Genomic DNA, 15,305 nt, shown 5'->3' on the forward strand with positions numbered 1-15,305 from the left:
AGTAATTGGATGCCCAGAGCAATTCCAACTGTCAAGGAGTTGAAATGGGATAAAGAAACAATATGAACAGCACTTACCATGAATTTAAATCAAGCAAATCATAACTTTATATGCATCAATAACAAAACTGAGAGAAATCATGTAAAGATGCTAGTAATCTTCTTTTCCCCCCATCAGTACAATGCTGCAAAGATAAACACATTGTGATGAAGACTATCATACTTCTAGCAGTAAAATAGGAGCCCCTAAAACACTTTCCTGTGGGGGGAAGAGAAACAAAGCAAGAGGGACAGTAGCTCTTCAGTAAAAACCAACAATATTGTACTTACTGAGGTTTGCTTTAAAACACATTCTTCACAGGTAAAGAGGGCTGATTTTAGTGCTCATGGTCCGATCTTTGCAGACTGACTTGGCAAAGAGATTGATAGGACTTCTAAGCACTTCTGAATTGAATTGAAAATTAACAGAACACAAACTTTCATGACTCAAAATCAGAAGAAGGAGAGAAAAAAAACACACTAATGATCAAGTACTGCCACAGATGAAGTCATTAATTCATTGGCAGCTGTAATTTAAAGCTCTCTTAGGAATGCACTGTACTGAAGATTCCAAATTTTGTATTTCTAAAGGGATGTCACACAGTAAATACTAGAAATACTGCAATTCTATAAACTTCTTTACATTTTAATTAGACTTCTTAAAGTAACTTCTTAAAGTTCAATTACTTCAGTAGGGAAATTCAAACACTTGTGCCCATTTGCATCTTAAAACTTTCTGTAGATGACTGATACTATACTGACCCCTAACAACTCCTGGTCAGAATCATTACTTACAAATTCTGGCAGTAATTTAGATCATTCCATTTCAATCATAAACATCAGGTTAGCGACAAGGGTCAGACTCTACTGGAATAGCTTCACATGTCAACCAAAAATCTACCAAAGAGCTGAAAACAGATCATGAAAATCAGATGGTACTTTCTAAGAATTCTCAAGAAACTGAAGGAAGCTGAAAAATTAAATAATGTCTAATCTCTAAAGCAGGAGAAAGCAGTGCCTTAAAGATTTTTGTGCATGATTTTGCCTTGGAAAATATTAAATCACTTATAAAGGTAAAAACCAAAACCAGAAAAAGCCCCCAAAACCTCCTGTTATCTCAAGATATTTCCAGGCCAATGGTCATGCCAAGTTTGCAGAGTGTGCAGCTGGCCACGTCATTCCAGGACGAGTAGCTGTAAATTAACAGTCCTTGCTAACACATTTGTAAAAGCTCCACAAAAAGCAAAACTGACAAACAATTTCAGGAAAAGGAAGAAAACAAAGTATGAACACAATATAGTTTTTTCTTCTGCATATTTTACACTGAAAACAAAACACTCAGCAACTAGAGATCGTGACAGTACTAATTCAGAATTATAATGAAAAAATTAAAATGTCACATTTATTCAATATGAAAGTTTTAAAGCTCTTAATAACCTGTGAAGAATCAGTTCCAGGAGGACTATTAAAATGTGCAGTTTCTGCAGCTGATGTATGTGACTGACTGATAAGCCAAGTTCAGAACCATGGTGTTCACACCTTACAAGGCATGGAAGAGAAGCCTCTGTATTCTCCTTCACACACATCAATTTAATTTTCAGAACCAGTCATAAATACTGAATTAAAGCAGAGAATTTAAGGCAGCCCATGAAACAGGCTGGTGCTTTTCTCACCCTGTGCTCTGCTCCCGCTAACCTGAGGGGAGGGATGCTGTAACCATCTTCTTTTCTCCCAAGATCCCTGAAGAACAGATCCCTGTCCTTCCATCTCTTCTTCACCTGCTTCCACCTCAGACACCCTTGACTGGCCCTAGAGTGCAGCATGTCTCTGCTCTACTTTGGCTCTGCACAGCAACTCTCCTTCCTTCCTTGCCGCAGGCTTTAGAGGGGAACAAAAAGACAAAGCAGCACAAAACGAAAATGCAATGCCCAGCAAGCACCAATACTTTGGTTTTCCAGCTATACTGAACAGCAGCATCACCACAACACCCATATCCTAGGCTAGACATGGACAGCTGCAAAACACCACAGATACTTAAGCACTTCAATAATGGGAGGAAACACAGACCAACAGTCGGAGACAGTGGAATCATAACAAAGGGAAAATAGATTAAAACCCATTGAATTAAATTAAAAACCATGTACAACTGTGATGAGAGGGGAAAAATTTATTGGTCCTTTAGATTTCCAATGATTGCTTGTAATATGTTCAGCAAGTTCATTAAAATATTACATACAAAGGATTTGTTTGCTTGCCATGTTAGAACTAGCTTAACATTCAGTGGAAATGTAAGGAATAAAAGCAAAAAAGGATAATCTTCAATTTATTGTGAAATACATGATTATATTTTCCTATTTCAGCAAAACACCTGTAAAGAACTGGGTTCTGTGCTCAGCACCCACCTTCCACGAAGGTGACTCTCTCAGATCACAGAAGGCACTTGAAATTCCTGGAAGTTGGCATGTCAGAAGAGGAGGGATAACAACGCGCTCATTTTACTAAGTGCAATCCTAGTATAAATTCAAGCAGCCACAAAGCATTAAAGTGTAAGACCTCAGGCAGACATGCTAATGAAGGGCTGCAAAGCTGGAGTACAACAAACGCTGTGTGTCCCTTCCCCATCAGTCATCGTCTCCGCCACAGAGGAGCAGCAGCGCTTTCCTGTAGTCCCCAGACGTGTCTTTCTGTTAACACAGCAGAGCAGCAGCGTGAGTCACCAGAGCAGCTGCCAAGGAGGGCCCCAGCACATTACTCGTTCATCCCACCCACAGGAAATCCATTCGGATGACTCGCCACTCAGGAACGATGCAAGGAAATTCTCTGCCTCTTCTATGAGAGCTATATTTACACAGACAGACTGCCAGAGACAAAAAAACCTCCAAAAGCTTTACTAGAAAACAGAGCTGCCCGTTGCACATTTGATGAATTTGTCTGCAGGAGGAAAGTCCAAAGGAGAAGCCCAAAGCAACACCAAAAGCAACACCCTATAAATGAGCAAAGTGCACCTGCCACTGCCTAGAAAGGTGCCGGCCCTGCTCCCTGTAATCAGTGGGAAGCTTTGATACAAAATCCATAGATTAGTTGTATGGGCCTGACAGGCAGTGCCAAAAAGCAACTCCACCCAGCCCAGTTAAGGGAGCATAATGTCAGGAATGACAATAGAAAATCATAAAAAGCAGCATTTCAAAATAAAACAAGAAAAAAAAATCCAAGGAAAAAAAAAGCCTTTTGGCTTAACTTTGCAGCAACAGCTGTCTCTGGATTCCTTGCTGGCTCCTTCCCATCCACTCAAAAGAAATTATGACTCAGACTGGTTCCACAGTGAAATCCTTTCCACTTGGAAATGCTGCAAAGGGTTCCACACCATAACCCAAGATCTAAATTTCAGCCTCATGATAATTCAGACTCCCAACCCCAGTTTTATTGCTCTGGAGCCTGCACCCTCTGAAGCACCGGACCATAAGGAACCCAGACAAGAACAAGGAAATGATGCAGTAGCTAAAAATGGTGTATGAGTAATTGTAATTTCAGAAAACCACATCATCTCCCCTGGTGAACACTGGAAGGAAACCTTGAGCTTTGCTTAGGAAGTGTCCCCCACTTAAACAATGCAATGTCAAAACTGAAGACAAGCCACTATCAATCTCAGAGCACAGTGTCACATCCACTCTCTCACAAAAAAATAAGCAGTGAAAACAGTGACATCTCAGTCACCCCTGTGTTCCCTGAGAACAGAACAGTATTTTACCTGAATGGTTTGATACAATGATTTAGCAAAATTCTTTCTGAATTCTCGTCTAATATCCAACAGATCAATTTCACTTCTTGAAACCATGACTCTGATCAGGGTGTCATCATCAGTACCAGCCCCCTAAAGAGGAAAGATCAAATCACATTAAAATATAAGCTTATTCTGGACAGATGCTACAACAAAACATGAAATACAAACAACCATGGTAGAACATGAAAGCAACAAGTGGCATCTCAAACCACTCCTGCATTACAGTTCAGCTGCAAAACAGAGAATATTCAGGACAGTATCACAAGACATTCACACTGAAACGTGGAGAACAGAGGGCTGACCATGCCTACTATCAGGTGCCATATGCTCAGACATCTTATTTCACATTTCATCTCAGGCTTCAACTGTGAATGCCCATATAAATTTGAAACAATCCAGTTCCAAGCTTACCCAGCAGTACAGCTGCTCACCACCACAATCAGAATCACATGTAAATCCCCCTTGAAGTGTACTCTGATGCTGCAGAACTGTAGTCAGTTCTGGAACTGGGTACCTCAATCCTAGCAGTGACCAGTACAAAGGAAAATCATACAGCAAGACACAGGCAGAGCAACTCATTCCATGAACTCTCCAGCTGTTTATTATGAGGGCAAACTCCACAAACCTTTTCCAACCACACAAACATGCCCCACTCTGTCATCTTTAGTGCTTGAAACATTTCATGTTCCTGAGCAGACCAAGGCCCTGACCCCTGTGCTCAGACAAGGCAGACTCCACACAAGCTGAAGCCATACAAACTTTCACATGCTGACCTGCGGATGCACCTCAGGGAAGGACTTGGCAGAGCCCCCACGATCATCTTCAGCCTAACGTCCAGGGCCACTCAATCCTTCTGGGTGCAATATTCTTGGATTACACCTAAAAATGCCCTAAAGCTGCTCAAAAGTTATGCCATGAATCCGGTGGTTTCTGAGGAATAAAAGCCAAGCTCTGCTCCACCTAATCATGAAAGCAAACTCTGCTCAGTGCAGAACCTTGTCATGCCAAACTGATAAATTAGAAGTACAAACTCCTCTGTCAAAATAATAATTGACAAAAAGCTTTCTTATCTGAAGTGCTTAATGATTTTTTATTTATATTCTAAAAAAAAAAATTTGGGGATCTCACCAGCAGACATTGGTCAGGCTCCTCATAATAGAAGTGTATAAGAATCTAAAGCCTACAGGAAAATTGCATTCTTAAAAAAATAAGAATTAATAAATAAAAAAAGTAATCCTCCTCAAACAGCTCAACCTACTGGTACAATATTTTGTTTTTTCACCTTAGCCTTATTCTACATTGTTATCTATAAAAGTAGAAAAGGACTTTTAAAAATTAAGCTATCATTTTGTGTCTCATCTCTAATTCTCAAGCTGTCACCTTGGAAGCTTTAGAATGCTGGCAACAAACATAGTTCAGGGCTTTCCAGCAAGGGAAAGCAGGAATTCTTCAGGGAAGCTGATAACTTGCCTGAAAACAACAGACTACCTACCTCTGGTTTAATTAATATTACCCACTGGGAGTTAAAAACTACAGTTTTCCCTGCTTATCTGTTCCCATCCAAGAGAAGGTGAAGCCAACAGAAACATGGATGCACTGCATAATGCAATTCCCTTGCACAATTTTTTGCAGCTGTTTAAGCCTTTCCTTTTCTCTGCTGAGTTTCTTTTGCTTCTCAAAACAGGATGGATAGTAACCAAAATGTGTTTCAAAGCTACCTAATGCCCTTGGTCTGTGAATACTCACATCCAAATCAAACAGCACTAAAATTTGCACAATTTACAGTTCTTTCCTTCCTCAGTACATCCAGCACCTAAAGACACTGGAGTCTATCCGGCTGAAAGTGCCCAGTGAATCTTGCCAGACACATTCCAGTGTAGCAACATCAAGTCAAAAAATAGCTGATGGGACTAAAAGACCTGTGTTCTGACAAACCCACAGTGAACTCCAAGGAAACCTTATGAATTGTTTGCATCCTCTCCCAGACCTGCGTTCCCTGAACCTTTTGCAGATACTTAGTGATACAGTAACCTGTGAGCATTTACAGTGGCAGAAGAAACTAAGAACAAGCTAAGGGAGAGGAATTGTAGCTGGAGGAGATGGAAACTGACACAGGGAAAACATTTACTTACCTTCATGGAATAATACAGGGTCTCAGCAAAATAGGCAGGCACACTTCGGATGCATTTCACTGAAAAAAGGCAAATGATTGAATTATTGACTGCTATTAAATACAGGGCAATCTTTGATTGCCAAGACAAGGTGTGTGTCACTGAGTCATCCTCTCCAGGGCTGTCACTTGGTCTGTTCCTCTGTTACAACTCTGGGTTCTGGGATTTAGAACAAACCATTTACTTCGAATAGCAGAAAGACTTTATTAGTCAAACTCTAAAACATTGTCCTGGATGAACTGCCAGGAATACAGGTGAAGGAAGAGTTCAGTCTCACCTCTGGCAGAGGTGCACATGACCCAACAGAAGCAGTTCACTACCTCTTCTCTAGATATAAAAATAGATCCCAGGTGATTACCTTCCTAAAGGAACCCTGTTTTCATGCCAGTGTCTGTGACAACTGCAATCTAAGGAGGCCTGGGAGTAAGCAAAGGCAGCCAGTTCTAGATGTTAAGCCTTAATTACCCACTGCCAGAAGCAGCTTCTCCAAATCACCAGAGGTTTCCCGGTCAATGGTCTCTTCAATCTGGAAGCCAGAAATGGTCATGTACTTGTCAAACACTGCAAAACAAAGTGTACTTGGTCAGTGAACAGCCCACATTCCTGCCAGTCCCCTCCCTCAGCTCAGGACAATGCCACCTGTGTGTCATTATAGTTCAGGTGCTACTGGCCACTCACTGTCCTATTCTGAGCACCAATTTCTCATCAGATGCCCACTGTACAACCCCTCCCTGCACCTGGAAGCAACAGCCCCATGCATTATTCCCAGTGGCCTAAACAGCTTGGTGAAAGAGACTTAAGGATGGCCAAAGAGCAGGGGGAAAAGGGATTGTCTCTCTATTAGCAGCTCAAAGTATGCACCTCAAAATGGGCTGCAGTTTTCCAGGCTGGATTTCAGGCAGAAGCTTTCAGGTCCTCATTAACCACACTACCTACCCCTTCTCAAGTGGGAAACACTGCGGGTTCCCAAGATGGTGATGAACTTTTCTTCATCTGTTCCCCATTTCAGCTCCCCAGCTCTGAACAAAACCTGTTATGAATTCAAGAGATCAAAACATCAGCATTTGTTTTGCATCCTGTTGAAAAGCTCTGCTTGTCTCACTCTAAGGAGCATTAAATTTACTAACAAGCTATAGCTGGAGGAAAAAAAACAAAATAAAATTGCCAAGCACTGAACTCATCTTTGAAATAAATGAAAAAAATCTGAAATTGAGTGTGACAGCATTTCCATGAGTAATGCAGCTTTGGGCCCTGAAACTGACTGTGCATAGTCCTTTTCATAAGCCTGGAGTTTTCTGAAACTCTGATAATACAGCAAATAAAATCTATTCACAATACTGCCTTTTCTGCCCTTTTCCCCCTTCCCTTTTCCAAATCAGAGTAGCAAAACTTTGTTACATGACAGCTCTACAACAGCAGAACCACGTCAGCTTGGCCCAGGAGGAAGTTTTCCAAGAAGGAGGGGAAGATGGATCTAGAAGCTCTCAGAAGCAGGATTTGTGGGCTGATAAATTCTTAGTTGTTCGAAACCAGATTTTAATCACAGTTTTAGCACATTCACGGCTTTTTCAGGCAAGTCTGTCTTTGATGCAGACAAAGACCTGGGTGCATTTTCAGCACCAGGAAAGCAAAGTACTTCAAAAAGTTGGAATGAGCAAGAGAAGGGAGAAAATGAGAAGGAAAAAGAAATTTGGAAAATGAAACAAGTTCTTTTTCCTGACGGTCAGAAAACTTTGCCTTTTTCCAAATTGTGTGCTAAACACTCTAAGGAGAAAGGTTGTACAGATTGTAGTATATATGCTCTTTTTAATATTAATGGTACAGAGTAAAAGAAGGTGCAGAGGAAAAGCTATCAAGGCAGTCACTGCAAGGATATTTAGTACAAATAATATATGCTAAGCCCTCCAAATGAATAGCAGCACTCTCCATCCAGTAGCAAATGAGAAGTCCCAGTACAACATTTAGAAAGACCAGCAAAGAATTTATTTAGAGATACTAGAAGTTGTAAATAGCACTTTATGCCACCTTTAAGTTTTTACCTGCCCTGCCATTGGGCAATACATAAAATATACCTCAACTGCACAACTTTAAAGAAATGATATTCACAAAATCTTTTCCAAAACATTTCCAAAAGAATGCCTTCAGGCATTCTCAGAAAAGTCTCACAATTACTTTGAATTAATATTTAGTAATCATATACACAAAAAATTTTAAAATCACCACTGAGCAAAAAGTTTGCCTTCTAATGTATCAAGTCCTTTCCAGAATATCATATGACTCGAGAAAAACATTGGGAAGCCAAAAATACTCCTACATTTGCCCAGTCATGTACCTCAGTTCTGACCATCTGTACCTGGCAAAAGCAATTAGAAAATGACTGAATCTGTTGAATGGAAAGTCCATTGACTCGAGGTCCCAGCTCAAGCTAAATATATGCAGCAAACCACAGAGACTATTTAGAAAACCAGAACCTTTTCAACAGCTGGGTTTGGTGCCTCCTCAATTTAGCTGCTCATTTAAACACCATTAAAGGGGCCAAAAGGAATCTATCTACCTACCAGGGCCTCTGCTTCATGGGTTTCCTCAATTACACAGGCCCAGCTAAAAGCAAGACTGAAAATTTCATGGAACAGTCTAGTTCATGATTCAAATGTTTGCCCCTCTAATTTTCCAGCTGGAATTGTCCCAGGAAATTAACTTCAACAGTAGAACAACAATGCTTTCTAAATTTAAGTAACAAAGGATAGGCCTGTGCCAGTAAAATATATTCTGCCAGTCTGTCTCTCCATCTTGCTGTGCTATCAGGAGAATGTTCCCTTGATCTGATATTCCATGTTTACTCCGTGTCACCTTGAACAATCCCTGTATTTCTTTAATCTCAACAGACAATTTATGAGAGAAAAATCTCATGCAGAGTTATCTGAAATAACTAAGAAGAAACATGTATTAAATGAGTGGTAATCAAACTGCTGAAATACTGACCACCATGACAACAAAGCAAATGGCACCCAGCAAGAGACTGGCAAGGACACCAATTAACTGCTGGCATTCCTTTCCACCCAGAGCACAGGTCTAGGGAGCAGTCATGTACAAGGGATTAAATGCAGAAAGAAGTCAGATATTAGGGAATGACCTGTTAGCATCTGCATTTTCCAGCAGTGGGTCCCTCAGCACCACCAAGCCTCAGCAATAATAACACTCTCACTGTTTTATTCAGGCCCCTCAGTAAATAATAAACAAACCAAGACACTTTACACAGAAATGTCCAAGTGCCAAAAATTTTGATCGCAGTGTTTCAGGTTTTGACAGTTGTTTTGTCCAGAACATACAAAAGTACATGAAAACATATTAAAAAACACAGAGAACCTGAACTATCGCTCTTCCACATTTCAATTCTAGCTGTATACCATCTTTGTGACATAACTTGTAGAAATGGCCCAAACCCCAAGTCGTTCACCCACCTGAGCATCCTGCTCAACAAGAGCCTCATCAACTCCAACATCAGGATCTCTGTTCGCCTAAACAGAAATTCAGAAGTTGTTAAACTGAAGAATTGGAAAGTAAGTCCAAAAATATTTATGTTATACTGAGCCTGTAAGTTACTGTGAGAAGTCACCCCCTAATGCATCTTCTCCAAAACCACCCTGTTTTTCCCTTTTGCTTGCACGTGTCTGTATGAAATAAGTGTTCTCTTCCCATTTTGCCATCAAAACCCCATGCAGCACCCACAGACATCACAGAAGTTTTTTTGCTTCAGTGATATGGAAATGACTCAGAAGAGAGCCCAAGGCTCACCCTGCACATCAGCTCCAGAGCCAATCCTGCCCAGCACTGGGCCCATCCAGAAGCCAGCTTAGTAAGGAGAAAGTGGTAAGTGCACCTAGAAGTGAGAACCATCACACAACAGGACACTGACCTGCAGGAGCACCACCAGCAGCCTCTGGAAGTGGCCTGATGTCTCTCCTGTGATCTTATCCTCCAGGTTGGCTTCATACTCTGCAAAAGAGGAATGCCCACTCACCACCTTACAGGCTCCCTCGCTATTTGAGGGGAAAGTCAAGGAAAAGCAAATACTTCACTTGACTCACAATTTGTAAAATCATCTACCAGAAACATCTGTAACACTCAGGACATATTCTGCTCTCACAACCTAACACTACTGTAAAAGAGATAAAAATACAGCACCTCACACCTCATGTCAGGAGCAGATTACTCAAAATATTTTGAAGTACAAGGTGACATGCATAGATTTAGCTCCTTAAGGACCTAAAGAGGATACAGACAGGGAAGTCATGATAAAATATGGCAGTCTCAACTGTACAGAAACCATGAGCCCAGACAAGTCTACTACTTATACATTTTGCCCTTGGAGACTCTGTTTTTGGGCTCAAAATTTGTTAAGACATGAGACTTTCTTGTGTGGCAGGAATCTGCATAGAAGTCAAAGACATTTGTTGAATAAAACACTGCTCTAAAAAACAACCCCACAATCACAGGGTTAAAGCACCTACTCCTGTAGACAGCCAAAAGCTGCACCTGCTTTAACACAAGTGCACTTAAACAGAACATAGAGCAAAAGGCAAAAAAAATAATCAGGTCTGGGTTTTTTATGTGATATTAGTTTTCTTGTTTCCAGTTACTAAAAATTGCCTTTCAGTCAAAGGAATGAAAATAATGGGTGGAAGAAAGAAATGCATTTGAAAGAATTCTTACTGTAAAGCACAGAACACCGTAACCTGCAGTCATAACCCTGAAATAAAAACTATTTAAGTTTCCAATGCAAATACTAGTTCCTTTCAATATGAAATCTTGCAACACAGCAGAAAAAACTCCCTCTTATTGGACACATCCATCAGTTCAGAGACAGACCTTATCTGAAAGATGAGCTAAAATCATATTAAGGAAACTGAACAGAGACCCTTATTTTATATAGATAATTACCTTGCAGATAAACCTGTTTAATATTCTGCACTTCCGCAGGTGTTCTGGAGGCAAGAATTTCAGTCAACACTTTCTCATTGGTTCCTGCTCCCTGCAGAGGTGCAAGTGTGAATCAGTTGATGGAATAACAAAAGGAAAACAAGAATTCTCTGAGAATCAAAACCAAGCATAAACTTATACATTTGGACCAAATAAAAAATATTTTCTTCTTTGTGGTATACTGTGGGGGTTTTGATGAGAATTTCTTCCAGTTCTGTCTTGATTGTTTTCAAAACCAACTCAACAATTTATAAAAGCCCAGTGCTGCAGGATTCAGATGGGCCCTTCCATGCCCAAGCACAGCCAGGTGTGCCTCAGTTCTTTGCTATTACAGCCAATGACATCAAGAAAAGTGAATGAAGAGAGGAAGTTTCCATCTAAGCTCTAATTCATAGTGTCTGCCACCAGCCAGGACACAGATAAACACAGAGCAACCCAGCACAGATCTGCACCTTGCTGTGAACTGTGCTGTTAAACAAACCCCATCTTCCACTGCGAACACACTTTACAGAATTGCTAACCCAGACAGTTTCAGCAATTCTGCTGTTCTTAATAACAGCAGGCACAATAGCCACTCTTTCACTTTTACAAGGATAAAACTTACAAAAGCCAAGCCAATATCTTGCTTCCACAAGTCTGAGCCTACTTTGTTTGCAGGAATAATCCACTGCTCTTTACACATACAAAGGAGTTGTTTCACAAATGCAACACTGAAATGCAATACTGAGCATTTTTTACTTTTATTTACAACTTTTCCTGTAAGGAAAACATTGAATACTAAATTCATACAAAGATATGCAACTGCACACAGAGCTATCCAGAATACAAGTCTGCCAGGTTACAGGCAATCATTTCCAAAATACAGACAGTTTAATGAACATCCCTACTCAACAAGGGAGGCAGGCACAGTTAAACTCACTCTGATCCAAGTTGCAGCAGTGAAAATTGATAGGACAGCCTTCAGCACAGAGTTAGTGCTCTTAGCTATCTTGCACTGAAGTCCCTGCTATCACATCTGCTTTACTGTTATCCCCTTAACTGAAGTGCAGCCAGTATTGACATACTGTGCAGACACATTCTCTGAAATTCTATGGTCTTGGGTTTAATACCTTTTTCAAGTGACTATAACAAAACCACCCTTGTTTCACTATCTCTACTTTCCCTCCTACACCCATCTGTTCTGTCATTTCCCTGTCAATCTTTGACTCCTAAATCAATAAGAGGAGCTTGGGAATACAATTTTTTTTATTAATCGACAAGGCCTTTATCAGTTTCTTTGTCAGGTACCATCTCCCCTTCCCCCAATGCACATAAAGACATTACAGAAAACCTCCAGGAATGAAGTTTCTGTTGTCTGAGGGACTATTTGCTGGGTCACAGGTGCATGAGCACTTGCTGGCACAGCTGACTAAAGCCTACATATTAACCAGCTGCTCATCCAGGATCTTGGGAGTTTACACAGAAGTGTCATTCCATAAAGCACTACCTCACACTAGTCAAGTTCAACGTCCTCTACTTCGATCAATACTGTAAATAATCCAAGGACATCCAATTCCTGAAATTCCACAGGCTGATGATATCAGACAGGTGTGACAGAGGGGGGAAAAAAAAGAGCACATGGAAGAGACATTTCTACACATCCACACTGTAAATTGTTTGTTTACCTGGCCTGCCCAGAAAGGCACTAAATGCATTCACTAAAGAGATATGTTAGAAGAGTAATATTGACAGGGCCATCAATTATTCCCTCTGTGTTACTGAAGGCAGATTTTAGAACACATTCCATGCTACAAACAATACCAGCTCATAATTTTGGTGGACACCAGTTTACATGAGGTCATCAATTTTGGACTTGCACTGCAATCCATCAGTGGCAAAACACCCTGTAGCTTAAATAAGAGTCAAGAAGAAACAAAGAGCACCACACTTCCATTAAATGCTCTGAACTAATTCTCCTACAGCTGTGTAGCTATAACACCTAGGCTGCTCACAGCACAAAAATCCAGAGCCCACTGGAGTTCAGCACTGCACTTGGAACAGCAAAAAGAATGTGAAAGCAAATGCACATCTACTCGTATTTAAACCACAAGGAACAATTCTTATGCTGTGTAGGTTTCTAAACTGCCTCTGAATTAATAGGATGAAAAAGAAATCAGGCAAAACCATGGAATTGGCAGATGTTAGCACAACTTTGCTAATTTTTATTTTAAAGCCTACTTCTATTAGCATTCCCCTTGGCAACCAAAGTTCATTCCTAGGGAAAAAAAAATTAACCAAAGAGCAGCAATCATTTAATGGAACACATTAATTCTCCCTCCTCTTACCTTGATGGCATGCTTCAGTGCATGAGCATCAAAAATATACGCTGGTCTCATCAGAGACACCATCAAGGTTTCAAATTTGCCAGTAAGTTCTGATTTCAGGTCATCCACAAGATCCTAGTGCAGAACAAACAGTGCTGTAATGAACAAGGACTAACCATTTTACAGGGATGCACATGAGTCTGCAAGCTGAAAGACCCCAGAGACACAGCAAAAAAACCAAGGGATGCCTCTCTTTTTTTTTAATTGGTACCTCAGCTGAAACAAATAAGGCAGGAGAAAAAGATAAACAGGCATTTGGAAAACCTGAAACTCATTTTGATTTTTTTTTAGGATAAGGTAGAGGAGAGTGGAAGACAAAAGCAAAAGTAGATTTTCTTGCAAGGAGTGTTTTACAGGGAACAGAGTGAATGTGCCTCGTAGTTTGGAGTAATCATTGTAAGCCAGAATGAGCTCGTTTCCAGAAGTATTTTTTTCTTCTTCTTACCCTGCCAAATAAGGTTTTAAAGGCAGAAGCAATTTCTTGACGCTGAGCATTGTTTCTGGTGGTGAGGATATTCAGCACAGTTTCTTCATCAGTCCCTGAAGTTAGAAAGAACAAGGAGTTACAAACACACTCTGAAAAACAAACTGCAGTGGCACAAACGCAAAAGGCAGTGAAAGATGCTTTGACAACAACAGCCTACTGGCAAACAGCAGAAGCATTTAAAATAACAAATGTTACCATACCCCAAGCTGAGCTACCAAGTTTGGTGCAAAAACATTACTGGAGGACTAAACATGTTGTTTGTTCTCCATCAGTGCTCTGACCCAGACTGCTCCAAGCACCAGCTATAACATTTAGTCACAGTCTGTATCCCACAGAAAGGCCTTGCCTTTGGGCTCACCAACAAACTACCAACACCCAGCAAAACTCAGTCCAGCAATCCCAGACACCCCACAGGGCAGCAGCATGGAACTATTATCCATTTGATAGACAATAGCTTGCAAGGTAAGTCCTCCCAGCACAGCAGCTTCCCAGCCCCACTGAATTTGCCCACAGGCTGAAGTGTATCACACTTCCCTCCTTCCCTTCCTTCTGCTCCCTTCCACAGGTGGCTTCAGAGAAAGCAGCAAATCAGGGTTTGTTCTCCCAGGAAGTCCTGGGGCAGAAAGCTACAGTGTGAGTTTACAGAACACTTCTTAGTCTGCATTCATGCTGTGTGCTCGTATTCCTTGTCCCAGTAACTGCACTGTGCTCACACACTTCCAAGGCCAAGGGGGCTGTAGTGGATTTTCCACAGAGTTCCTACCATGCTGCTGTAATTCTCCACAGCTGTCCCTGTAAATCCACAGATGAGCTGCTGTGCTGTAGAACTTCTGTGTGCCCAGAACAGTGTGTGGAGCATCCATTTCTTAATGGGGAATGTGTAAACCCCTTCTTTTTTCTCTCATGCTAACCCAAAAATAAACATCCTTGAGAGCTGCACAGTCACAACCAGGACACGCCCAGACCAGTGCGGTCCTGGGGCTGTCTGTCATTCCATGCCTTGTAGACACACGCCCTACTCTCATCTACTAAAACAAAAAAAATAGATCAGAAAGGATGTTTGCAAAGGAGGGAAAGCCCTTTCTTTCCTGTAAAATAAAAATTATCCTTACCCAGTCCCTTCATGGCCTTACGAAGGGCTTCTGCATCAGCTCTGGCATCAAAAGGAACGAAGGCTGTCACAGTGCCTCTCGTGTACTGGAGGAGGGAAAAAGCCATTAAATAGAATATTGCACTTTTCAGTTCTCCATAGAGGAGCTCAGGCTAAATTTGAATTCACAATCCAAAAGCTGAGAACATTTTTCTTTCAATTGTCTGGCTAAAGAGCAGTCTGTGGGTGTTTAAACACAGCTTGCTCCAGAGGTACCACTATGTTTTTCTTTAGCAGTGCACAAGCTGAATTTGGGCACATTTATGTAACAGTTCTGCAAACTACTGTTATCTTCAACACTGGAACCTGAATGCAGGGAAATGATTTAAGAATTT

General features: G+C 41.0%; 1 protein-coding gene across 2 annotated transcripts in view; it reads right to left on the reverse strand.

Annotated features, from left to right (window-relative positions):
• Positions 1 to 2,190: 2,190 nt before the first annotated feature.
• ANXA5 (annexin A5) overlaps positions 2,191 to 15,305 on the reverse strand; it is a 31,139-nt gene continuing 18,024 nt past the window's right edge. For both annotated transcript variants that reach the window (XM_069012588.1, XM_069012587.1), the window contains 11 exons: positions 14,933 to 15,017; positions 13,779 to 13,873; positions 13,295 to 13,408; positions 10,932 to 11,022; positions 9,907 to 9,986; positions 9,452 to 9,508; positions 6,927 to 7,020; positions 6,456 to 6,551; positions 5,952 to 6,010; positions 3,787 to 3,909; positions 2,191 to 2,722 (listed from right to left, as the gene is read on the reverse strand). In XM_069012588.1, coding sequence (XP_068868689.1) covers positions 2,660 to 2,722; positions 3,787 to 3,909; positions 5,952 to 6,010; positions 6,456 to 6,551; positions 6,927 to 7,020; positions 9,452 to 9,508; positions 9,907 to 9,986; positions 10,932 to 11,022; positions 13,295 to 13,408; positions 13,779 to 13,873; positions 14,933 to 15,017 — 957 coding nt within the window. In that variant the 3' untranslated portion in view covers positions 2,191 to 2,659. The remainder of the gene's footprint in view (positions 2,723 to 3,786; positions 3,910 to 5,951; positions 6,011 to 6,455; positions 6,552 to 6,926; positions 7,021 to 9,451; positions 9,509 to 9,906; positions 9,987 to 10,931; positions 11,023 to 13,294; positions 13,409 to 13,778; positions 13,874 to 14,932; positions 15,018 to 15,305) is intronic.

This window comes from Aphelocoma coerulescens, chromosome 4, assembly GCF_041296385.1.
Source record: "Aphelocoma coerulescens isolate FSJ_1873_10779 chromosome 4, UR_Acoe_1.0, whole genome shotgun sequence".
Taxonomy (NCBI): Eukaryota; Metazoa; Chordata; class Aves; order Passeriformes; family Corvidae; genus Aphelocoma; species Aphelocoma coerulescens.